This window comes from Bombina bombina, chromosome 5 (genome assembly GCF_027579735.1).
Source record: "Bombina bombina isolate aBomBom1 chromosome 5, aBomBom1.pri, whole genome shotgun sequence".
Taxonomy (NCBI): domain Eukaryota; kingdom Metazoa; phylum Chordata; class Amphibia; order Anura; family Bombinatoridae; genus Bombina; species Bombina bombina.
Genome location: NC_069503.1, coordinates 83,287,988 through 83,313,820, shown reverse-complemented (window position 1 = coordinate 83,313,820; position 25,833 = coordinate 83,287,988). Strand labels below are relative to the sequence as shown.

Genomic DNA, 25,833 nt, shown 5'->3' with positions numbered 1-25,833 from the left:
TGGTGCCTTCGGTTTAGGTCTGCCTGTCTTTTCTCCCTCCCTTTCATTCTGTGTCTTCTAGCTTGGGTATTAGTTCCAACAAGTAATTGGAATGAAATCATGGACTCTCCATGCCTTAGGAAAGAAAAGAAAATGTATTCTTACCTGACAAATGTATTTATTTCCGGGCATGGACAGTCCACGACCTGCCCTTAAATTTATGTTGTAAGTTTTTTGTACTAACCTCAGGCACATCTATACCCTTGTGTTATCTTCTCTCTCAATTTTCTTTTGGACAAATGACTGGGGATTATGGGTAAGGGAAGTGACACTTAACAGCTCTGCTGGGGTGTTCTTTGCCTCCTCCTGCTGGCCAGGAGTTGAATATCCCACTAGTAATTGGAATGACATTGTGGACTCTCCATGCCCGTAAAGAAATTTATCAGGTAAGCATAATTTTTTTTGTTTTTTATATGTGCAGAATGTGGGAAAATGTTTGCAGACAAGTCAAGTTTCCTAACACATCAACTTCTTCACACAGGGGAGAAACCTTTTCCATGTGCAGAGTGTGGGAAATGTTTCACAAGAAAAGAATGTCTCACATCACATGAAAGGACCCACACAGAGGCGACACCATTCACTTGTACTCAACGTGGAAAACGTTTTGCAAAAAATTAGTAACCTGAAAGCTCATGAAAGAATTCACACAGGAGAAAAACCTTTCAAATGGGCAGAGTGTGGAAAAAGTTTTACAGAAGAGAGTAATATGAAAACTCATGAAAGGATTCACACAGGGGAAAAACCTTTCACATGTACAGAGTGTGGAAAAAGTTTTACAAAAAAGAGAAATCTGAAAACACATGAAAGGATTCACACAGGGGAAATTACTTTCACATGTGCAGAGTGTGGAAAAAGTTTTACAAAAAAGAGTAATCTGAAAACACATGAAAGGATTCACTCAGGGGAAAAACCTTTCACATGTACAGAGTGTGGAAAAAGTTTTACAGAAAAGAGTCATCTGAAAAATCATGAATGGATTCACACAGGAGAAAAGCTTTTCACATGTACAGTGTGTGGAAAAAGTTTTACACAAATGAGTAATCTGAAAAATCATGAATGGATTCACACAGGAGAAAAGCCTTTCACATGTACAGAGTGTGGAAAATGTTTTACACAAATGAGTAATCTGAAAAATCATGAAAGGATTCACACAGGAGAAAAGCTTTTCGCATGTACAGAGTGTGGAAAAAGCTTTACAGAAAAGAGCAATATGAGAACTCATGAAAGAATTCACACAGGGGAAAAACCTTTCACATGTACAGAGTGTGGAAAAAGTTTTACAAATAAGAGTAATCTGAAAACACATGAAAGGATTCACACAGGGGAAAAGACTTTCACATGTGCAGAGTGTGGAAAAAGTTTTACAAAAAAGAGCAATCTGAAAACACATGAAAGGATTCACACAGGAGAAAGACCTTTCACATGTGCAGAGTGTGGAAAAAGTTTTACAAAACAGAGTAATCTGAAAACACATGAAAGGATTCACACAGGGGAAAAGACTTTCATATGTACAGAGTGTGGAAAAAGTTTTGCAGAAAAGAGTCATCTGAAAAATCATGAATGGATTCACACAGGGGAAAAGATTTTCACATGTACAGAATGTGGAAAAAGTTTTACACAAATGAGTAATCTGAAAAATCATGAATGGATTCACACAGGAGAAAAGCCTTTCACATGTACAGAGTGTGGAAAAAGTTTTACACAAATAAGTAGTCTGAAAATTCATGAAAGGATTCACACAGGAGAAAAGCTTTTCACATGTACAGAGTGTGGAAAATGTTTTACACAAATTAGTACTCTAAAAACTCATGAACGGATTCACACAGGAGAAAAGCCGTTCACATGTACAGAGTGTGGAAAAAGTTTTACACGAATGGATTATGTGAAAACTCATGAAAGGATTCACACAGGAGAAAAGCTTTTCACATGTACAGAGTGTGGAAAAAGCTTTACAGAAAAGAGTAATCTAAAAACTCATGAAAGGATTCACACAGGAGAAAAGCCTTTCACATGTACAGAGTGTGGAAAAAGTTTTACACAAATTAATACTCTGAAAACTCATAAAAGAATTCACACAGGAGAAAAGCCTTTCACATGTACAGAGTGTGGAAAAAGTTTTACACGAATGGATTATCTGAAAAGTCATGAAAGGAGTCACACAGGAGAAAAGCCTTTCACACGTACAGAGTGTGGAAAATATTTCACAGTTAAAAGTACTCTGAAAAACCATGAAAGGATTCACACACAGGAGAAAAGCGTTTCACTTGTACAGAGTGTGGAAAAAGTTTTCCTTTGAAGCCAGGTATCACAAAACACCAACTATTGAGACACAAATAAACTTTATATACACAGTGTACAAACATTTTTACAATTATCCTAAAGAGGACAAACTCTCTAAATAGAAGCATAAAAAATGATGTTATTGATAATTTACTGCATGCTAGTACAAATTCTTTCCTAATACTAACCCAGCACCTGAATACCACTGTACCATGGAGTTCGTAGCTTCCTTTTTGAAAGACCTGAGTAGTTGCCTAGATCAGCACCATGAGGCCTGCATGGTCATTCTGAAAACTACAGTTTGCTCTCCATCGAAGATGGTATCCTCCGAAACAGTTCACAATATCATCAAAAGTACCCTACCTGCTCGGGGGGGGGGTGCTTAAGGGCCCCAGCGTCAATCCCTGGCTGTGTCAGATACACTGAATCCTCATATAATACAAGGCAATGAGTCTGAACAAGGCAAAACTCAAGAGAGGAGGAAGGTAAAGATAACTGAGATTCCCCAGCCTAGCATGCACGTATTGGCAAATTCAAGGTACTTAGAGATATGGAAGTCGGGTGAATCCTCTAGCACACTCTAGCTGACTCTCTTCTACCATGGTTATTGAGTGCTGAACATTAAGGCTGACAGAAGATCTAGATTTGAATGGCCAGGGGCTTATGTCAACATATTTTAACCACTATTTGGCATTGGCACTAATTTTCCTCGAAAAAGCTGCACTTTACATCTCTTGTGAAAACCTGAGTGGGGTAATGATTTATTATCTCTGTAATAGTGACAGTGCATTGCTTAAACTAATGTGACTATGCTAACTTGATGTTTCTACCCACCACTGGGACTCCTTTTAACAGAGATTTATTGTATATGACAATTATTAAGTTTATGTCTCAAGACTGAAGACTTCCTGGATGAAGACCTTATGGTCAGAGGAGAAGGTGAATATTAATAACCTCAATGTTGGGGGAATATTCCTCACAGATATGTAGCAATAAGCTTAGCTTCATTTATAATAATGTAACTGTAATTCAGTAGAATAGTTAGACTAATATCACTTATAATATTTTTATTACATATGCAAGGGGTCTCAATATGTGGAGGAGGCTCTTATAACTTAAAGGGACAGTATACACTCATTTTCATATAACTGCATGTAATAGACACTACTATAAATAATAAGATGCACAGATACTGATATAAAAATCCAGTATAAAATGGTTTAAAAACATACTTAGAAGCTTTCAGTTTAGCTCTGTTGAAAAGGCAGTTGTAAAGCCCACTGCAAGTGGGAAATAAGACACTCCCCCCTCCCCCTTCTTTTGCATATGAAAAGACCCTTTACACAAACAGGAGCAAGCTGGAAAAGGTAGTTGACGGTATTCAAATAAAACTTTGGGGCTTGGTTAGGAGTCTGAAAATCAGAGCAATGTTATTTAGAAATAAGCAAAATTATACATTTTTAAAAAAAAAAAAAACTTTATGGGCTTTATAAATAGATCAACTACAAAACATTTATGCAAAGAAAAAAATGAGTGTATAATGGTCCTTTAACATAATTTATGAATCAATGGGATTAATTAATTAATTACCATTCACTATGGCTAGCCGAGGTTTGGTCCTAACTGTTTGTTTCCTTCCAATGATTGTTTTGTTTATCTATAGACCAAGGTTGTAACCTCCGAAATACATAGGGGAACTCTTAAACCCAAAAGCCAGAAACTCCACCAATTAGCCAATGCTATCTGTTGTGTACATTTTTCTGTAATCACCAGTCCCCAATAAGATACAGTTAGTTTAGCTAACTTACCCCTAGGGTTAAACAGCATTCTGTATTTAAATAGTTTCAGTTTACCCTTCAGCTATATTCTCATGTCAGGAAAGCTGAGATATCTTAGAACTCCACATATAGAAATTTACAGTCTTACATATGACTGGAAATATGTTGGCTATAGCACACCACACCATAAGAATTTGTTGAATAACATAATATAAATAGAACCTTTTCTGTTATTATAAATTTCGCTCAATAGTGGTTTTATATATATATATATCTTTAACCATTATATTTATAGCAGAAAATGTCTAATCCTTATAGATATGCTACAGCCCAAGAGTGGCCACTTTCATTGCTAATATTCCTCCTTATTATGCCATTAGCATAGCCAGGTCCAAAAGAGACCCCCTAATTCCACGAGGAACAAGTGCTAAAGTAAATGAGATTTCATCTTTTGGTGTTTAATTATTATGTAGACTTATAGTTCATTCATTGTTTATACTGTAAACTAACTACGTTTATTCTAAGCAGAGGCTGTCACTCATATTTTTGTATGTCTGCAACTAAGAACTAGGGCATTGCTCATGCTCAATTTATGAAACACTGCCAGATATATATTCTTTACTTGGGAAAATAGCCTGTCTTCTGAACAATGTTATATTTGTATATGTACCTTATGTTGTTTTTTTTATAATAACCTCAATAAAAGATTATGATTTTTTTTAAAAAAGGATGTTATTATAGATAATACTTACTAAATCCCAGTTCTAAAAGCCCCAGATTTTAAGTGCTCTCCTGCTGTCATTTGTTCCTCTATATATGTACACCTCAGTTTCTCTCATCTAAATGTGATAAAATCCAAACACCACACAGGAATATACAACTCTGTCCTCATACTGACCAGTTTACACAACAATTCACCACCAAAGCACCCCAGTGCGCCTACACCTACACATTTTTTCTTTTTAACCCACGATATTTTATATATATATTTTTTTATTTTTTCTTCTTGGACACATTTTTGTAACATTTGCAGTTTTTGAATATACTACATTATTAAGATAAGGATTCTGGACATCATTTACCTTTTTATGTGTGTGCATTTTTTGTACATTCTCTGTATTGTATATCACTTGACAGTTCTGACGTTGGTAATAACGTCACCTAAACACATTGTTACTATTGCACCTTACCATTTATTATATACATTTTAATATTTGAATACTCTGGGCTATATCTACTGTATCCACTGTACACAACTTTGGAACAAGATAGCATTGTGTATCCTACCTTATTCTGTATCCATTGAATACCACTGTGGATTTAGACATGTCATGGTGCCAGGAATCAGACTGAGACGAGAAGTGCAAAAATAATCACACCTTTATTAATGGCAAAAAATAATAAAAAGTTCACAAGTCAAATAACAAGCCAGGAGTCAAAACCAGAGCTGGTAGTCAGACGAGCTGAGTCAGGAGCCAAAGCAAGTAGTCAGACGAGCTGGAATCAGGAACAAGGAGAACAGCTGAGTCAGGAACAAGCCAAAGATCAGGAACTAGGTGGGACGTCAGACAACCAGGTAATACACAGGAACTGGAACTCACAAACAGGTCTGAGACAACACAAGGGCAAAGCATACTGAACAGAGGCCCTTTAAATAATAAGTGATGACATCACAATTCTGAGACTGCAACCTGTCTCACATGAATGATGTACACCAGTCTGGCCATAAAAGGGCATGCAGGAAATTAGTAGCATCACACACTATGCACCATAATCAGCAAGAGAGGTGAGTAAAATGGCTGCCAACAGCACATGGCAGACAAAGCAGGGAAAAAACCCTGACAAGATACCAATATATGCTTTTTAGATTCTTATTCTTATTTTTATTTTTTCGTGTTTCAATAAATGTCATATAATTTTTATTTACATTAGCATTTCACCATTTTAATTTTCTACACCCATACAATTCTTATTACCCTCGCATACCCTTATATATCTCCCTTTAAGCTATTATAGCCATCAGCTCTTTTAGCGATCCTCATTCCTGCATCCTTCCAAACTGCTGAGCCATCCGACTCTGGGGTCCTGTTCTCCGAGAGGCGAGTTCTCTACCAAATCGTACTTCTGCACATGTGGGTAACCCAGTTTATGGTTCCTCCATGTGGGGTGGCGTGTTTCCCCCGGAGGTTGCAGCACGTTTTTGCTTCTTGATTGTTCGTCTGCAAAGTCCAGATGTTTATTTGAGAATGTCCTGGGCCTTCCGCCTTGGGGAGGGAATTTACAGTTCCCCATGGGGGTATCTGTCCCTAAGTGTTGTGCCTTCTGTTATAGGATTGCGTGCCTTTGTGTGTTGCTCAGACATGTTTTTCAGTTATTGAATGACCCTATCCTAACCAGATACAGGGATTTTCAGTCTGATAATTTGAATGGTGCACCTCATTAGACATGTGGGGATGAAGTAATATCCTGATTATCATTTGTTTGAGATCTTTCCCAGTTTTGTGAGATAGGGCTCTGTTTGGCTGGTCCTGCGGGTAGGCCTGCATCTTTTTGGGCGTTAACCTTCGGGTTGCCTTATATTTTATTTATATCCGATGGGATGTGTCTTATTTATTTTTGTTTCCTTCGGGAACCTTCTGGGATTGATACTCTTTATTACTTCTTCGGAAGTTGTTGGACACGTTAGTCCTCTGTTTCAAATGTCTGTTTCTGTTTTTTCCCCTACGAGGGAGAATTTCCACAGCCTGTCAGGTTCAGAAAGTGTTGGAAATGGCTGCGCTGTGTCACCTCCGGGGAACCAAGCTGCCCACATCCTCTGAGTCAACCTTGTTGCTTTCGCCTCCAAAATAAAAGAGCTCACAATAGTGTAGCAGATTTCAGACAATGTGGTAGGCGCATAAACTGGTTATACTCACAAGATTGCAGTTAAAATAAGCCTTTTATTAAAATCATCACAAAGGTGACTTCAGGTGCAGCTACAGGTTTTATTTAAAATACAACTCAACACGTATCGGCTAAAAGAAGCCTTTATCAAGAGCATAAAGTTAAAACAATTTCTGGAACAAATGGTTATACTGTCGGGTTCGTTCGTGCTTGCGGCTGTTCAGACATGTATCGCTGTTCTGCTTGGCTGTTCATTAGAAGCGCCGAGTGCTCAGGTAATCATTGTTTGTTTGTTTTTCATGTTAAGCTAAGAATTCGAGAGGACCTGTGGGTCCTGAGGTGGGAAGGATTGTTTCAGTCGTTAAAGCCTTTAGTCATAAATGACCGGGCAGGGGAGTTTTTTCCGCTGCTTCACTCTATCTGACATCTGATTTCATCAGAACTTAGTTTCCTCCCCCATGTGGTGGAGGGTGGGAGGGCTTAATGCCCCTTACTGCTATAGAGCGGTTCGGCCTTCATTTCTAGGCCTCTGGATTTGTCCTTTTGGGCTTGATCCAACAGCTTGTACAGGATAGCTGTCTAGCATGCGGACGGTTTGCAGTTTGAAACCTGTTGCCGCTCTTAACACCTTGTGGGTGTACACGTAAGCTGTTTCTAGTGTATCTAGGTGCAGCTCTTACTCTTGACTGAGTTATAAGAGGCATTCTTGGTCTTCTTCCATTGCCTCCGGGTTAGTGGATCTTCTTTTAGGGATCTGTGTTTCCGGGTGATGGTTGTTTCCTGTGGGGACACTCCAAGTTTGACTAGGGCACCATAAAGGCAAACTCCTCTTAGTATTCCCTTGTTTTACAGAGGTATTTATTTATCTTAGTTCAAATGTATTACAGGTTAGAGGAGTGGTGCTAGCATTAAATTTAATATTGCAAAAAATTGTGGAACTGAGTTCCACGGACAGAAAATGCTTGCATAGCACTCTTATGCCCAGACTATTATAAGGGCAGAAAACAATGAAAAAATAAAATATAACTTTTATTAGTTCTTTTAAAAGATGGGTAAAAGACACACACTATTAAAATCCCTATCATAAGCAGTATGGCTAATAATAATATGTTTGTCTCTTTATAAATTTGTGTTGGCCTTTATCTCTTGTTGTTAATTAAATAGAGACAATCTAGCTGTACAGTTAATTACTGTGTAAGTTGTCAGTTATTGGTTTGAACTATTAGTAATGGCTGTAGCCATAGAGATTACAAATGCTTGGACTACTTTATTTTGTAATATATTGCAAGTTCCAATATTATTCTAGTCCTATAATTACTCTATGGATGTTGATTTGCTCAGCTAATATATTTAGCCTTGGTAAAAATATCAGTGTAATATAGTTAGAATACCTTATTATATTTTCTACAGGGGGTGATTTGGGATTTGTGGGTATCTTTGCTTAATAGTGTTGATATTTTGTGTATACGGTATTTGGAGATTATGTACCTTAGTATATGTCCTTATGTACAGGTTAGGGTTAAATATGGACAATTGTTAAGTGAGTCAACTACTGGTTTAAATTAGATCATGTGTTTACTGTTTTGCTGATTTTTACTGGATATTTTGTTTAGGTCAAATCCTCTGTTTCCAGGGGAACATATCATTACAACAGTAAGTGTTTGTGCTTGGTGGTTACTTAACAACATTTGATACCATTGATAATGGTCTGAATAACTATGAGATTCCTGACCATTTAAGGGTTTTCGTTCATATGTTAACAATAGTAGCTCAAGATTGTTACTTTGTTTCGTGATTTAGCTGCTATATATTTTTAGTATGTTATAGGTGAGCAGTCCACGTGTATTTGATTGTAGCTTAAGATTGTTTCTTTGTTTCGTGATTTAGCTACTATATATTTGCATTGGGTTATAAATGAGCAATCTACTTATATTCGATGTTTAGTATTATCAAGCACTGTTAGTTTTAAACTACTTATATTGTTAACGGTCTCCTCTATGATCTTAAATTGTTAATTGTGTTCCCCCAAAGGATATAGCAAAGTTTGTATATATGTATTATTTTGGACATTAATTGCTCTTTCACATAAGTTTCGCTGCTCACATAACATATTATATGATAGCAACCTGCTTGTACACTGATCCTCTCTATGGTCCTATTGTTATTGATTAGGTTCCCCCACAGCTAGAGCAAACTTATATATCCTGAGCATTAATTGTTCATTCACATAATATTTGTTGCTCATGCATGCACCTAGTCACATAATAATAACCTGCTATCGCAATTATTTACTGTATACCTCCAAACCTACATTTAAGTAGCTTGTTTGTTAAACCCCTTAATGACCACAGCACTTTTCCATTTTCTGTCCGTTTGGGACCAAGGCTATTTTTACATTTCTGCGGTGTTTGTGTTTAGCTGTAATTTTCCTCTTACTCATTTACTGTACCCACACATATTATATACCGTTTTTCTCGCCATTAAATGGACTTTTTAAAGATATCATTATTTTCATCATATCTTATAATTTACTATAAAAAAATATGAGGAAAGAATGGAAAAAAAAAACACTTTTTCTAACTTTGACCCCCAAAATCTGTTACACATCTACAACCACCAATAAACACCCTTGCTAAATAGTTTCTAAATTTTGTCCTGAGTTTAGAAATACCCAATGTTTACATGTTCTTTGCTTTTTTGCAAGTTATAGGGCAATAAGTACAAGTAGCACTTTGCTATTTCCAAACCACTTTTTTTTCAAAATGAGCGCTAGTTACATTGGGACACTGATATCTGTCAGGAATCCTTGAATATCCCTTGACATGTATATATATTTTTTTAGAAGACATCCCAAAGTTTTGATCTAGGCCAATTTTGGTATATTTCATGAAAACATTTCACCGCCAAATGCGATCAAATAAAAAAAAAGTTAACTTTTTCTGATTTTTTTTTACAAACTTTAGGTTTCTCACTGAAATTATTTACAAACAACTTGTGCAATTATGGCATACATGGTTGTAAATTTTTCTCTGGGATCCCCTTTGTTCAGAAATAGCAGACATATATGGCTTTGGCGTTGCTTTTTAGTAATTAGAAGGCCGCTAAATGCCATTGCGCACCACACGTGTATTATGCCCAGCAGTGAAGGGGTTAATTAGGGAGCATGTAGGGAGCTTTTTGGGGTAATTTTAGGTTTAGTGTAGTGTAGTAGACAACCCAAAGTATTGATCTAGGCCCATTTTGGTATATTTCATACCACCATTTCACCGCTAAATGCGATAAAATTAAAAAAAAAGTTAATTTTTTTCAAAATTTTTGGTTTCTCACTGAAATCATTTACAAACAGCTTGTGTAATTATGGCACAAATGGTTGTAAATGCTTCTCTGGGATCCCCTTTGTTCAGAAATAGCAGACATATATGGCTTTGGCGTTGCTTTTTGGTATTTAGAAGGCCGCTAAATGCCGCTGCGCATCACATGTGTATTATGGCTAGCAGTGAAGGGGTTAATTAGTTAGCTTTAGTGTAGAGATCAGCCTCCCACCTGACACATCACCCCCCTGATCCCTCCCAAACAGCTCTGTTACCACAATTGTCCCCGCCATCTTAAGTACTGGCAGAAAGTCTGCCAGTACTAACATAAAAGGCATCCTTTTTTTCTTTCTTTTTTTCCCTTTGCATATTTACATATGCTGCTGTGTAGGATCCCCCTTAACCCCCAACCTCCCTGCCCCCCCCCCCAACAGCTCTCTAACCTCCCCCTCTATCTTCTTGGCAGCCATCTTGGGTACTGGCAGCTGTCTGCCAGTACCCAGTTTACAATATAATGTATCTTTTTTATTTTTTTTTATTTTTTTCTGTAGTGTAGCTTTCCCCTTCCCCCCACACCAACCCCCACCCCCTCCCAGATCCTTTAGATTACTTTTTGGGGCATTCCCTCCCCCCCTTTCTCCCACTTATACTTTATATTTTCTGTAATGTAGCCGTTCCCACCCGCTCCCTCCCAGTGCACCCGCCCGCCCGCCGCCCCCCCGATATCGAAGCATCCTGCAATAACCAGAAAGCAGCTGGAAGCAATCAGGATCGCTTCCAGCTGCTTTCCAAACCGAGGACACACGCCATACGTTCTCAGGCGTTAACTGTATTTCTCTTGCAAGGAGTATCCAGTCCACGGATTCATCCTTTACTTGTGGGATATTCTCCTTCCCTACAGGAAGTGGCAAAGAGAGCACACAGCAGAGCTGTCCATATAGCTCCCCCTCTAGCTCCACCCCCCAGTCATTCTCTTTTCCGGCTCTAAGCACTAGGGTCTCTCTCGGGAGGGTGAAGTGAATGTGGTGTTAGAATTGTAGTTTTTATTATCTTCAATCAAAAGTTTGTTATTTTAAATGGTACCGGTTTGTACTATTTACTCTCTAGCAGAAAAGTGATGAAGATTTCTGCTGAGAGGAAAATGATTTTAGCATGTTGTAACTAAAATCCACTGCTGTTCCCACACAGGACTGAGGAGTACCAGAAAACTTCAGTTGGGGGAACGGTTTGCAGGGTAGTCTGCAATAAGGTATGTTCAGTCATTTATTTCTAGACAAGACTGAGATAATGCTAGAAGAGACTGACAATATCCCCATGAGGGGAGGGTAAGCTGTGTTCACAGACTTAGTAAGGAATTGAATGCTTACATAACAGGGCTAATTATACTGGTTGACACTAATTCAGGGCAATCGATTGTTTAGCTAAGGAAAATATCGTTTGCAAGACACTTTGAAAGTCCTTTTGGGTTCTTTCTGGGGTTATTCCCACATGGCTCTTTTTTATTCACTTAGGAGTGATTTCTTAGGCCTCACAGCTCCGGAATAGAGTGGGAGGGGCCTAATTTCGCGCCTCAGATGCGCAGTTAGAATTGCAGAGAAGTTTATGCTGCTTCACATGGAGGGTCCTGCTGCTGTTTGAGGGCATTAAAGAAGCTATATTCCCCCAAATCTGATCCCTAAGGGCAGGTAGGGCCACAGCAAGGCTGTGGCAAGGTGCTGTAGTAATTTTAACCGGGTGTTGGCTTTAGGCTGCTCCGGTTTGGGAATTAAGGGGTTAATCGTTTTGCAACTTGTGTTGCAATCTTATTAAGGCTTTAGGTACATACTGTGAAAATTTCAAAAGGATTGCTGCATTTTTCACTGTTTGGTAAAATTGTGTGCCCTTTTTATCTCTTAAAGGCACAGTAACATTTTTTCAAATTGTGTTTTTTATTTGATTAAAGTGATTTCCAAGCCTGTTTGTGTATACTACTAGTCTGTTAAACATGTCTGACACCAAGGAAAATCCTTGTTCAATGTGTTTAGAAGCCATGGTGGAACCCCCTCTCAGAATGTGTCCCACTTGTACTGATATGTCTATACACTTTAAAGATCATATTGTTGCACTTAAGAATATTGCCCAAGATGATTCTCAGACTGAAGGTAACGAGGGTAGCCCGTCTACCTCTCCCCAAGTGTCACAACCAGTTACGCCCGCTCAAGCGATGCCTAGTACCTCTAGTGCGTCTAACCCTTTTACATTACAAGACAGCGGCAGTCATGGATAATTCTCTTACAGCCTTCTTATCTAAACTGCCCGTGTTACCTGCAAAGCGCGATAGCTCAGTTTTAAGAACAGATTATGAGCTTTCTGACACTTTGGTAGCCGTATCCGATATACCCTCACAACGCTCTGAAGTGGGTGCGAGGGATTTGATGTCTGAGGGAGAAGTCTCTGATTCAGGAAGGGTTCCCCCTCCGACAGATTCAGATAAACTGGCTTTTAAATTTAAACTAGAACACCTCAGTGTTTTGCTTAGGGAGGTATTAGCTACTCTGGATGACTGCGACCCTTTGGTGATCACAGAGAAATTGTGTAAAATGGACAAGTACCTAGAGGTTTACACGGATGCGTTTCCAGTCCCTAAGAGGATTTCAGATATTGTTACTAGGGAGTAGGATAGACCAGGTGTTCCCTTTGTTTCCCCTCCTGTTTTTAAGAAAATGTTCCCCATATCTGACCCTGTGCGGGACTCGTGGCAGACGGTCCCTAAGGTGGAGGGGGCTGTTTCTTCACTTGCTAAACGCACAACCATACCAATTGAAGACAGTTGTGCTTTTAAAGACCCTATGGATAAGAAGTTAGAGGGTTTAACTTAAGAAATTTTTTGTTCAACAAGGTTTTCTTCTCCAGCCTATTGCCTGCATTATTCCTGTAACTACTGCAGCCGCTTTCTGGTTTGAGGCGCTGGAAGACTCGCTCCAGACGGAGACCTCATATAAGGCAATTATGGATAGAATTAAGGCTCTAAAGCTAGCTAATTCTTTTATCACGGACGCCTCTTTCCAAATAGCTAAGTTAGAGGCAAAAAATTCAGGTTTTGCCATTTTGGCGCGCAGGGCGCTATGGCTAAAGTCCTGGTCGGCCGATGTGTCATCTAAATCCAAGCTTTTGAACATCTCTTTCAAAGGAAAGACCCTCTTTGGGCCTGAATTGAAAGAGATTATTTCAGAAATCACCGGGGGAAAAGGCCATGCTCTCCCTCAGGACAAGTCCTTTAAGACAAAGAACAAAGCTCATTTTCGTTCCTTTCGTAATTTCAGGAACGGCCCCGCTTCATCCTCTCCGGCTGCAAAGCAAGAGGGTAACGCTTCACAGCCCAAGGCAACCTGGAAACCTTACCAGGGCTGGAATAAGGGTAAACATGCCAAAAAGCCTGCAGCTGCCACCAAGACAGCATGAAGGGGTAGCCCCCGATCCGTGACCGGATCTAGTAGGGGGCAGACTCAGGCCTGGGCAAGAGATGTACACGATCCTTGGGCATTAGAGATTGTATCCCAGGGATATCTTCTAGAATTCAAGGACTCTCCTCCAAGGGGAAGGTTCCACATTTCTCGTCTGTCTACAGATCAGACAAAGAAAGAGGCGTTTTTACGCTGTGTAGAAGATCTACATACAATGGGAGTGATCCACCCAGTTCCAATGGCGGAACAAGGGTCGGGTTTTTACTCAAACCTGTTTGTGGTTCCCAAAAAAGAGGGAACTTTCAGACCCATCCTGGATCTAAAGATTCTAAACAGATTCATCAGAGTCCCATCATTCAAAATGGAGACCATTCGGACAATCTTACCTATGATCCAGGAAGGTCAATATATGACTACCGTGGATCTAAAGGATGCATACCTACACATTCCTATCCACAAAGATCATCACCAGTTTCTCAGGTTCGCTTTTCTGGACAAGCATTACCAGTTTGTGGCTCTTCCCTTCAGCTTAGCCACTGCTCCCAGAATTTTCACAAAGGTGCTAGGGTCCCTCCTGGCGGTTCTAAGACCGCGGGGCATAGCAGTGGCACCTTACCTAGACGACATCTTAATTCAGGCGCCGTCTTTCCAAAGAGCCAAGTCTTATATGCTTCTGATAAGTCACCTCTGAATCAAAGAGAGGGTCAGATGACTCATCAGAAGCACCAGGATCGAGTAGTCTTTGAATCCCTCACAGTGAAGAACCTCAGCGGTTGCAACCGGGATAGATTAAGGTACCTCCACATTTACTTGATTACGGTTTTCAGGACATATAAACTGAACTATATAAAGATATCAAGGTATCTAAATGTTAAATAATCTCTTCCATTAACCACGATTGTTACATATTGTTTTGGCAGCAAAAATCAGGATAACAGCTGTTTCTGCCCTTTGAATTACCAAGCACGCCTGAGCCAATTATACATCTAAGGAATGCAACTGTGTAACGGTATTTGTAACTAATGAACTGTATAGCGGTTACTCTTAACCACAGTTGAACCAAATAGTAAAATTTGAACTTTAGCGCAGAATCTGTTTGCCTTTAAAAATATTAGGATCGATATATATATTTGTGCCTTTTAAATATCAAGATCGCCATTTATCTTTGCAATTGTTGCTTGCTGTATGATTTGCTTTTAACAGTTATCTGTAGAATTTAATTCTTATGCACCTGGAACTCTAGGGTTTATTAACACATGTTTCTAGTTTGTATTTTTTATATATGTGAAATAAGGGAGACGTCCCTTAATTTTTAAAAGGAATAGTAATTGTTGTTTTTTATGAGAAACAAGTATTTTTAAATAAACAAGATTGTATACAACATTGGTTAGATTGGTATCATCGTTTCCAAAGCTTTTATTAGCGCTGCTAAAAGCCCCATTTTTTCTTCAGCCTCTTCATAGAATAAACATGTTCTCAACCTGGGCAACGCTTTTTGAAGCAAACAAACAGGTGACAACCATGCCACCTCATATATTTTACCTTTTTCTAAAAAGGAATCAGATATTTTAAAAGGGTTAAAATCCTTTGGACCCTCATTATTGTGTGGATATATATAAGGAGTGTGAGCCCCTTCATAGGAGTGAGCCCCTTCATAGAATAAACAACCTGGCCCAAAGCTTTTTGTAGCAAACAAACTTGTACCAACATGGCCATCTCATACATTTTACCTTTTCTGAATAAGTAACTGGTATTTTGAAAGGGTAAAATATTTTGGGACACTCATTTCTGTGTGGTTATATAGGGCATGAGCCCCTTTATACAATCCAACGGCTAGATTTAGAGTTTTGCGGCCAAAGGGGTGCGTTAACTACGCATGCTTTTTTCCCCCCGCACTTTTTAAATACCGCTGGTATTTAGAGTTCACAGAATGGCTGGGTTTTCAGTGCGTTAGGCTCCAAAAAGGGAGCGTAGAGCATAATTTAACGCCACTGCAACTCTAGAAACCAGCTGTGCTTACGGACGCGGCCAGCTTAAAAAACGTGCTTGTGCACGATTCCCCCATAGAAAACAATGGGGCCATTTGAGCTGAAAAAAACCTAACACCTGCAAAAAAGCAGCGTTCAGCTCTTAACGCAAGCCCCATTGTTTTCTATGGGGAAACACTTCCTACGTCTGCACCTAACACCCTAACATGTACCCCGAGTCTAAACACCCCTAACCTTACACTTATTAACCCCTAATCTGCCGCCCCCGCTATCGCTGACACCTGCATATTTTTTTTAACCTCTAATCTGCCGCTCCGTAAACTGCCGCTACCTACATTATCCCTGTTTACCCCTAATCTGCTGCCCCTAACACCGCCGACCCCTATATTATATTTATTAACCTCTAATCTGCCCCCCACAACGTCGCCTCCACCTGCCTACACTTATTAACCCCTAATCTGCTGAGCGGACCGCACCGCTACTATAATAAAGTTATTAACCCCTAATCCGCCTCAATAACCCTATAATAAATAGTATTAACCCCTAATCTGCCCTCCCTAACATCGCCGACACCTAACTTCAATTATTAACCCCTAATCTGCCGACCGAATCTCGCCGCTACTGTAATAAATGGATTAACCCCTAAAGCTAAGTCTAACCCTAACACTAACTAACACTAACACCCCCCTAAATTAAATATAATTTTTATCTAACAAAATAAATTAACTCTTATTAAATAATATAATTTATGCTTACCTGATAAATTCATTTCTCCTGTAGTGTAGTCAGTCCACGGGTCATCCATTACTTATGGGATTATAACTCCTCCCTAACAGGAAGTGCAAGAGGATCACCCAAGCAGAGCTGCTATATAGCTCCTCCCCTCTACGTCATATCCAGTCATTCGACCGAAACCATACGAGAAAGGAGAAACTATAGGGTGCAGTGGTGACTGGAGTTTAATTAAAATTTAGACCTGCCGTAAAAACAGGGCGGGCCGTGGACTGACTACACTACAGGAGAAATGAATTTATCAGGTAAGCATAAATTATATTTTCTCCTGTTAAGTGTAGTCAGTCCACGGGTCATCCATTACTTATGGGATACCAATATTAAAGCTAAAGTACACGGATGACGGGAGGGACAGGCAGGATCTTTACACGGAAGGAACCACTGCCTGAAGAACCTTTCTCCCAAAAACAGCCTCCGAAGAAGCAAAAGTGTCAAATTTGTAAAATTTTGAAAAAGTGTGAGTGAAGACCAAGTTGCAGCCTTGCAAATCTGTTCAACAGAGGCCTCATTCTTAAAGGCCCAAGTGGAAGCCACAGCTCTAGTAGAATGAGCTGTAATCCTTTCAGGAGGCTGCTGTCCAGCAGTCTCATAGGCTAAACGTATTATGCTACGAAGCCAAAAAGAGAGAGAGGTAGCCGAAGCTTTTTGACCTCTCCTCTGTCCAGAATAAACGAAAAACAGGGAAGAAGTTTGAAGAAAATCTTTAGTTGCCTGCAAATAAAATTTCAGGGCACGGACGACGTCCAGATTGTGCAAAAGTCGTTCCTTCTTTGAAGAAGGGTTAGGGCACAATGATGGAACAACAATCTCTTGATTGATATTCTTGTTAGTGACTACCTTAGGTAAGAACCCAGGTTTAGTACGCAGAACTACCTTGTCTGAATGAAAAATCAGATAAGGAGAATCACAATGTAAGGCCGATAACTCAGAGACTCTTAGAGCCAAGGAAATAGCCATTAAAAACAGAACTTTCCAAGATAACAGCTTGATATTGATGGAATGAAGGGGTTCAAACGGAACACCTTGCAGAACGTTAAGAACTAAGTTTAAGCTCCACGGCGGAGCAACAGTCTTAAACACAGGCTTTATCCTAGCCAAAGCCTGACAAAAAGCCTGAACGTCTGGAACATCTGCCAGACGTTTGTGTAAAAGGATAGACAGAGCTGAAATCTGTCCCTTTAACGAACTAGCAGATAAACCCTTTTCTAAACCCTCTTGTAGAAAAGACAATATCCTAGGAATCCTAACCTTACTCCATGAGTAACTCTTGGATTCGCACCAATATAAGTATTTACGCCATATTTTATGGTAAATTTTCCTGGTAACAGGTTTCCTAGCCTGTATTAAGGTATCAATTACTGACTCCGAAAATCCACGCTTTGATAAAATCAAGCGTTCAATCTCCATGCAGTCAGCTTCAGAGAAATTAGATTTTGATGTTTGAAAGGACCCTGAATTAGAAGGTCCTGTCTCAGAGGCAGCGACCAAAGTGGACAGGATGACATGTCCACTAGATCTGCATACCAGGTCCTGCGTGGCCACGCAGGCGCTATTAGAATCACCGATGCTCTCTCCTGTTTGATCCTGGCAATCAATCGAGGAAGCATCGGGAAAGGTGGAAACACATAAGCCATGTTGAAGACCCAAGGGGCTGTCAGAGCATCTATCAGCACCACTCCCGGGTCCCTGGACCTGGATCCGTAACAAGGAAGCTTGGCGTTCTGGCGAGACGCCATGAGATCCAGATCTGGTTTGCCCCAATGATGAAGCAGTTGGGCAAACACCTCCGGATGAAGTTCCCACTCCCCCTTAGAAAATCCGCCTCCCAGTTCTCCACGCCTGGGATGTGGATCGCTGACAGGTGGCAAGAGTGAGACTCTGCCCAGCGAATTATCTTTGAGACTTCCATCATCGCTAGGGAACTCCTTGTTCCTCCTTGATGGTTGATGTAAGCCACAGTCGTGATGTTGTCCGACTGAAACCTGATGAACCTCAGAGTTGCTAACTGTGGCCAAGCCAGAAGAGCATTGAAAATTGCTCTTAATTCCAGAATGTTTATTGGAAGGAGTCTCTCCTCCTGAGTCCATGATCCCTGAGCCTTCAGGGAATTCCAGACTGCGCCCCAACCTAGAAGGCTGGCATCTGTTGTTACAATCGTCCAATCTGGCCTGCGGAAGGGCATCCCCTTGGACAGATGTGGCCGAGAAAGCCACCATAGAAGAGAATCTCTGGTCTCTTGATCCAGATTTAGCAGAGGGGACAAATCTGAGTAATCCCCATTCCACTGACTTAGCATGCACAATTGCAGCGCTCTGAGATGCAGGCGCGCAAATGGTACTATGTCCATTGCCGCTACCATTAAGCCGATTACCTCCATGCACTGAGCCACTGACGGGTGTTGAATGGAATGAAGGACACGGCAAGCATTTAGAAGTTTTGATAACCTGTCCTCCGTCAGGTAAATTTTCATTTCTACAGAATCTATAAGAGTCCCTAGAAAGGGAACTCTTGTGAGTGGCAATAGAGAACTCTTTTCCACGTTCACCTTCCACCCATGCGACCTTAGAAATGCCAGAACTAACTCTGTATGAGACTTGGCAGTTTGGAAACTTGACGCTTGTATCAGAATGTCGTCTAGGTACGGAGCTACCGCTATGCCTCGCGGTCTTAGTACCACCAGAAGAGAGCCCAGAACCTTTGTAAAGATTCTTGGAGCCGTAGCTAACCCGAAGGGAAGAGCCACAAACTGGTAATGCCTGTTTAGGAAGGCAAATCTTAGATACCGGTAATGATCCTTGTGAATCGGTATGTGAAGGTAGGCATCCTTTAAATCCACTGTGGTCATGTACTGACCCTCTTGGATCATGGGTAAGATGGTTCGAATAGTTTCCATTTTGAACGATGGAACTCTTAGGAATTTGTTTAGGATCTTTAAGTCCAAGATTGGTCTGAAGGTTCCCTCTTTTTTGGGAACCACAAACAGATTTGAATAGAATCCTTGCCCGTGTTCCGACCGCGGAACTGGGTGGATCACTCCCATTAGTAAGAGGTCTTGTACACAGCGTAGAAACGCCTCTTTCTTTATCTGGTTTGCTGATAACCTTGAAAGATGAAATCTCCCTTGTGGAGGAGAAGCTTTGAAGTCCAGAAGATATCCCTGAGATATGATTTCCAACGCCCAGGGATCCTGGACATCTCTTGCCCAAGCCTGGGCAAAGAGAGAAAGTCTGCCCCCCACTATATCCGTTTCCGGATCGGGGGCCCTCACTTCATGCTGTCTTAGGGGCAGCAGCAGGTTTTCTGGCCTGCTTGCCCTTGTTCCAGGACTGGTTAGGTTTCCAGCCCTGTCTGTAGCGAGCAACAGTTCCTTCCTGTCTTGGAGCGGAGGAAGTTGATGCTGCTCCTGCCTTGAAATTACGAAAGGCACGAAAATTAGACTGTTTAGCCTTTGGTTTGGCCCTGTCTTGAGGCAGGGCATGGCCCTTACCTCCAGTAATGTCAGAGATAATTTCTTTCAAGCCGGGCCCGAATAATGTCTGCTCTTTGAAAGGAATATTAAGCAATTTAGATTTAGAAGTCACATCAGCTGACCAGGATTTAAGCCACAGCGCTCTGCGCGCTTGAATGGCGAATCCGGAGTTCTTAGCCGTAAGTTTGGTTAAGTGTACTACGGCATCAGAAATAAATGAATTAGCTAGCTTAAGGGCTTTAAGCTTGTTCATAATCTCATCCAATGGAGCTGTGCTAAGGGTCTCTTCCAGACAGCAGTGACAGGCGCGATGCATGCAAGGGGTTGTAATATAAAACCTTGCTGAACAAACATTTTCTTAAGGTAACCCTCTAACTTTTTATCCATTGGATCTGAAAAAGCACAGCTATCCTCCACCGGGATAGTGGTGCGCTTAGCCAGAGTAGAAACTGCTCCCTCCACCTTAGGGACCGTCTGCCATAGGTCCCGTGTGGTGGCGTCTATTGGAAACATTTTTCTAAATATAGGAGGGGGTGAAAAGGGCACACCGGGTCTATCCCACTCCTTGTTAACAATTTCTGTAAGCCTTTTAGGTATAGGAAAAACGTCAGTACACGCCGGTACCCCAAAATATTTATCCAGCCTACATACTTTCTCTGGAATTGCAACCGTGTTACAATCATTCAGAGCCGCTAATACCTCCCCTAGTAATACACGGAGGTTCTCAAGCTTAAATTTAAAATTTGAAATCTCTGAATCCAGTTTACTTGGATCAGATCCGTCACCCACAGAATGAAGCTCTCCGTCCTCATGTTCTGCAAATTGTGACGCAGTATCAGACATGGCTCTACTATTATCAGCGCACTCTGTTCTTACCCCAGAGTGATCGCGTTTACCTCTTAATTCTGGCAATTTAGATAGTACTTCAGTCATAACATTAGCCATGTCTTGCAAAGTGATTTGTATGGGCCGCCCTGATGTACTTGGCGCCACAATATCACGCACCTCCTGAGCGGGAGGCGAAGGTACTGACACGTGAGGAGAGTTAGTCGGCATAACTTCCCCCTTGTTGTCTGGTGATATTTTTTTAACATATAAAGTTTGACTTTTATTCAAAGTAACATCTATACATTGAGTGCACAAATTTCTATTGGGCTCCACATTGGCCTTTAAACATAGTGAACAAACAGATTCATCTGTGTCAGACATGTTTAAACAGACTAGCAATAACACTAGCAAGCTTGGAAAAAACTTTTAAACAAATTTACAAGCTATATAAAAAAACACTACTGCGCCTTTAAGAAACATAAAAATGTGACACAGTTGAATTAACAATGAACCAAATATGTTAAAACAACCAAATTTTAACAGAAAATGTATAAAGTTAGCAGAGGATTGCACCCACCAGCAAAAGGATGATTAACCCCTTAATACCCAAAACGGATAACAGTTGAAATAATAAACGTTTTTATCACAGTCAAACACACTGTCACAGGTCTGCTGTGACTGATTACCTCCCTCAAAACTAGTTTTGGAGACCCCTGGGCTCTGTAGAGACGTCCTGGATCATGGAGGAAGAAATAGGAAGACTGTGACTAAATTTCTCCTGTTAAGTGTAGTCAGTCCACGGGTCATCCATTACTTATGGGATATTAACTCGTCCCTAACAGGAAGTGCAAGAGGATCACCCAAGCAGAGCTGCTATATAGCTCCTCCCCTCTACGTCACACCCAGTCATTCTCTTGCACCTAACTAATAGATAGGATGTGTGAGAGGAGTGTGGTTATTAAATTTAGTTTTTTATTACTTCAATCAAAAGTTTGTTGTTTTAAACAGCACCGGAGTGTGTTGTTTCTTCTCAGGCAGTATTAGAAGAAGAATCTACCTGAGTTTGTGTATGATCTTAGTGGACGTAACTAAGATCCATTTGCTGTTCTCGGCCATTCTGAGGAGCGAGGTAACTTCAGAACAGGGGACAGCGGGCAGGGTTCACCTGCAAAGAGGTATGTTGCAGTATATTATTTTCTAAGGAATGGAATTGACTGAGAAAATACTGCTAATACCAATATAATGTAAGTACAGCCTTAAATGCAGTAGTAGCAACTGGTATCAGGCTGTTATGTATGTATGTTGGCACTAAAGTATTTCTGGGGAATGGCACTTCACTAAGAAAATACGGTATACATATAACTTATAGCCTTTCTGCAGTGATAGCGACTAGCAACAGGCTTTTATTATTATTTCATATATTTAAAACGTTTACTGGCAGGTTAATCGTTTTTCTCTCTGAGGTACTTGGTGAAAATTTATGGGCATTATTTTCCACTTGGCTGTCGTTTATTTTGAATAAAATCAGTTTACTGGCTTCCCCACTGCTGTATTATGAGTGGGAGGGGCCTATTTTGGCGCTTTTACTACGCATTAAAAATTCAGTCACAGTCTTCCTTATTCTCCCTGCATGATCCAGGACGTCTCTACAGAGCTCAGGGGTCTCCAAAACTAGTTTGAGGGAGGTAATCACTCACAGCAGACCTGTGAGACTGTGCTTTGACTGTGATAAAAACGTATTTATTTGATTTGTCAATCGTTTTTTGGTATTAAGGGGTTAATAATCCATTTGCTGATGGGTGCTATCCTTTGCTAAATTAATGCATTTCATATGAAAAATTGATTGCTATAACTAAACCGGTTCATTGTTATATCAAAGTGACAGTTTTTTTTGTGTGCTTCTTAAAGGCACAGTAACGTTTTTTATATTGCTTGTAAATTCATTTGAAAAGTATTTTCCAAGCTTGCTAGTCTAATTGCTAGTTTGTTTAAACATGTCTGACACAGAGGAATCTCTTTGTGCAATATGTTCAAAGGCCAAGGTGGAGCCCAATAGAAATTTATGTACTAATTGCATTGATGCTACTTTAAATAAAAGCCAATCTGTACAAGTTAAGCAAAATTCACCAGAGAACGAGGGGGAAGTTATGCCGACTAACTTGCCTCACGTGTCAGTACCTGCATCTCCCGCTCAGGAGGTGCGTGATATTGTAACGCCAAGTACATCAGGGCGGCCATTACAAATCACTTTACAAGACATGGCTAATGTTATGACTGAAGTTTTATCTAAATTGCCAGAACTTAGGGGTAAACGAGACCACTCTGGGGTGAGAACAGAGTGCGCTGATAATGCTAGGGCCATGTCTGATACTGCGTCACAAATTGCAGAACATGAAGACGGAGAGCTTCATTCTGTGGGTGACGGATCTGATCCAAATAAACTGGATTCAGACATTTCAAATTTTAAATTTAAGCTGGAAAACCTCCGTGTATTACTAGGGGAGGTGTTAGCGGCTCTGAATGATTGTAACACGGTTGCAATCCCAGAGAAAATATGTAGGTTGGATAAATATTTTGCGGTACCGACGTGTACTGACGTTTTTCCTATACCTAAGAGACTTACTGAAATTGTTACTAAGGAGTGGGATAGACCCGGTGTGCCTTTCTCACCCCCTCCTATATTCAGAAAAAATTTTCCAATAGACGCCACCACACGGGACTTATGGCAAACGGTCCCTAAGGTGGAGGGAGCAGTTTCTACTTTAGCTAAGCGTACCACTATCCCGGTGGAGGATAGCTGTGCCTTTTCAGATCCAATGGATAAAAAGTTAGAGGGTTACCTTAAGAAAATGTTTGTTCAACAAGGTTTTATATTGCAACCCCTTGCATGCATTGCGCCTGTCACGGCTGCGGCGGCATTTTGGTTTGAGTCTCTGGAAGAGACCCTTGACACAGCTCCATTGGATGAGATTACACACAAGCTTAAAGCCCTTAAGCTAGCTAATTCATTTATTTCTGATGCCGTAGTACACTTAACTAAACTTACGGCTAAGAATTCCGGATTCGCCATTCAGGCGCGCAGAGCGCTGTGGCTAAAATCCTGGTCAGCTGATGTGACTTCTAAATCTAAATTGCTTAACATACCTTTCAAGGGGCAGTCATTATTCGGGCCCGGTTTGAAAGAAATTATCGCTGACATTACGGGAGGTAAGGGCCATGCCTTTCGTAACTTCAAGGCAGGAGCAGCATCAACTTCCTCTGCTCCAAAACAGGAAGGAACTATTGCTCGCTACAGACAAGGCTGGAAACCTAACCAGACCTGGAACAAGGGCAAGCAGGCCAGAAAACCTGCTGCTGCCCCTAAGACAGCATGAAGTGAGGGCCCCCGATCCAGAAACGGATCTAGTGGGGGGCAGACTTTCTCTCTTCGCCCAGGCTTGGGCAAGAGATGTCCAGGATCCCTGGGCGTTGGAGATCATATCTCAGGGATATCTTCTGGACTTCAAAGCTTCTCCTCCACAAGGGAGATTTCATCTTTCAAGGTTGTCAACAAACCAGATAAAGAAAGAGGCGTTTCTACGCTGTGTACAAGATCTTTTACTAATGGGAGTGATCTATCCGGTTCCGCGGTCGGAACACGGACAAGGGTTTTACTCAAATCTGTTTGTGGTTCCCAAGAAAGAAGGAACCTTCAGACCAATATTGGATTTAAAGATCCTAAACAAATTCCTAAGAGTTCCATCGTTCAAAATGGAAACTATTCGGACAATCTTACCCATGATCCAAAGGGGTCAGTACATGACCACAGTGGATTTAAAGGATGCCTACCTTCACATACCGATTCACAAGGATCATTACCGGTATCTAAGGTTTGCCTTCCTAGACAGGCATTACCAGTTTGTAGCTCTTCCCTTCGGGTTAGCTACGGCTCCAAGAATCTTTACAAAGGTTCTGGGTTCTCTTCTGGCGGTACTAAGACCGCGAGGAATATCGGTAGCTCCGTACCTAGACGACATTCTGATACAAGCGTCAAGTTTCCAAACTGCCAAGTCTCATACAGAGTTAGTACTGGCATTTCTAAGGTCACATGGGTGGAAAGTGAACGAAGAAAAGAGTTCTCTATTGCCACTCACAAGAGTTCCCTTCTTAGGGACTCTCATAGATTCTGTAGAAATGAAGATTTACCTGACAGAGGACAGGTTAACAAAACTTCTAAATGCTTGCCGGATCCTTCATTCCATTCCACACCCGTCAGTGGCTCAATGCATGGAGGTAATCGGCTTAATGGTAGCGGCAATGGACATAGTACCTTTTGCACGCCTGCATCTCAGACCGCTGCAATTGTGCATGCTAAGTCAGTGGAATGGGGATTACTCAGATTTGTCCCCTATGTTGAATCTGGATCAAGAGACCAGAGATTCTCTTCTGTGGTGGCTTTCTCGGCCACATCTGTCCAGAGGGATGCCCTTCAGCAGGCCAGACTGGACAATTGTAACAACAGACGCCAGCCTACTAGGTTGTGGCGCTGTCTGGAATTCCCTGAAGGCTCAGGGATCATGGACTCAGGAGGAGAGTCTCCTTCCAATAAACATTCTGGAATTGAGAGCAGTTCTCAATGCCCTTCTGACTTGGCCTCAGTTAGCAACTCTGAGGTTCATCAGGTTTCAGTCGGACAACATCACGACTGTGGCTTACATCAACCATCAGGGAGGGACAAGGAGTTCCCTAGCGATGATGGAAGTTTCAAAGATAATTTGCTGGGCAGAGTCTCACTCTTGCCACCTGTCAGCGATCCACATCCCAGGCGTGGAGAACTGGGAGGCGGATTTCCTAAGTCGCCAGACTTTTCATCCGGGGGAGTGGGAACTTCATCCGGAGGTCTTTGCCCAAATACTTCGACGTTGGGGCAAACCAGATATGGATCTCATGGCGTCTCGCCAGAACGCCAAGCTTCATTGTTACGGGTCCAGATCCAGGGACCCGGGAGCGGTCCTGATAGATGCTCTGACAGCACATTGGACC

The 25,833-nt window shown here is 41.1% G+C and overlaps 1 protein-coding gene across 1 annotated transcript; it reads left to right on the top strand.

Annotated features, from left to right (window-relative positions):
• The first annotated feature begins 526 nt into the window (after positions 1 to 526).
• On the top strand, positions 527 to 4,824 carry LOC128659221 (gastrula zinc finger protein XlCGF26.1-like). Its single transcript, XM_053712899.1, has one exon. It carries the CDS (start codon positions 587 to 589, stop codon positions 2,333 to 2,335), a length of 1,749 nt encoding a protein of 582 aa, XP_053568874.1. The 5' UTR covers positions 527 to 586; the 3' UTR covers positions 2,336 to 4,824.
• Positions 4,825 to 25,833: the final 21,009 nt, after the last annotated feature.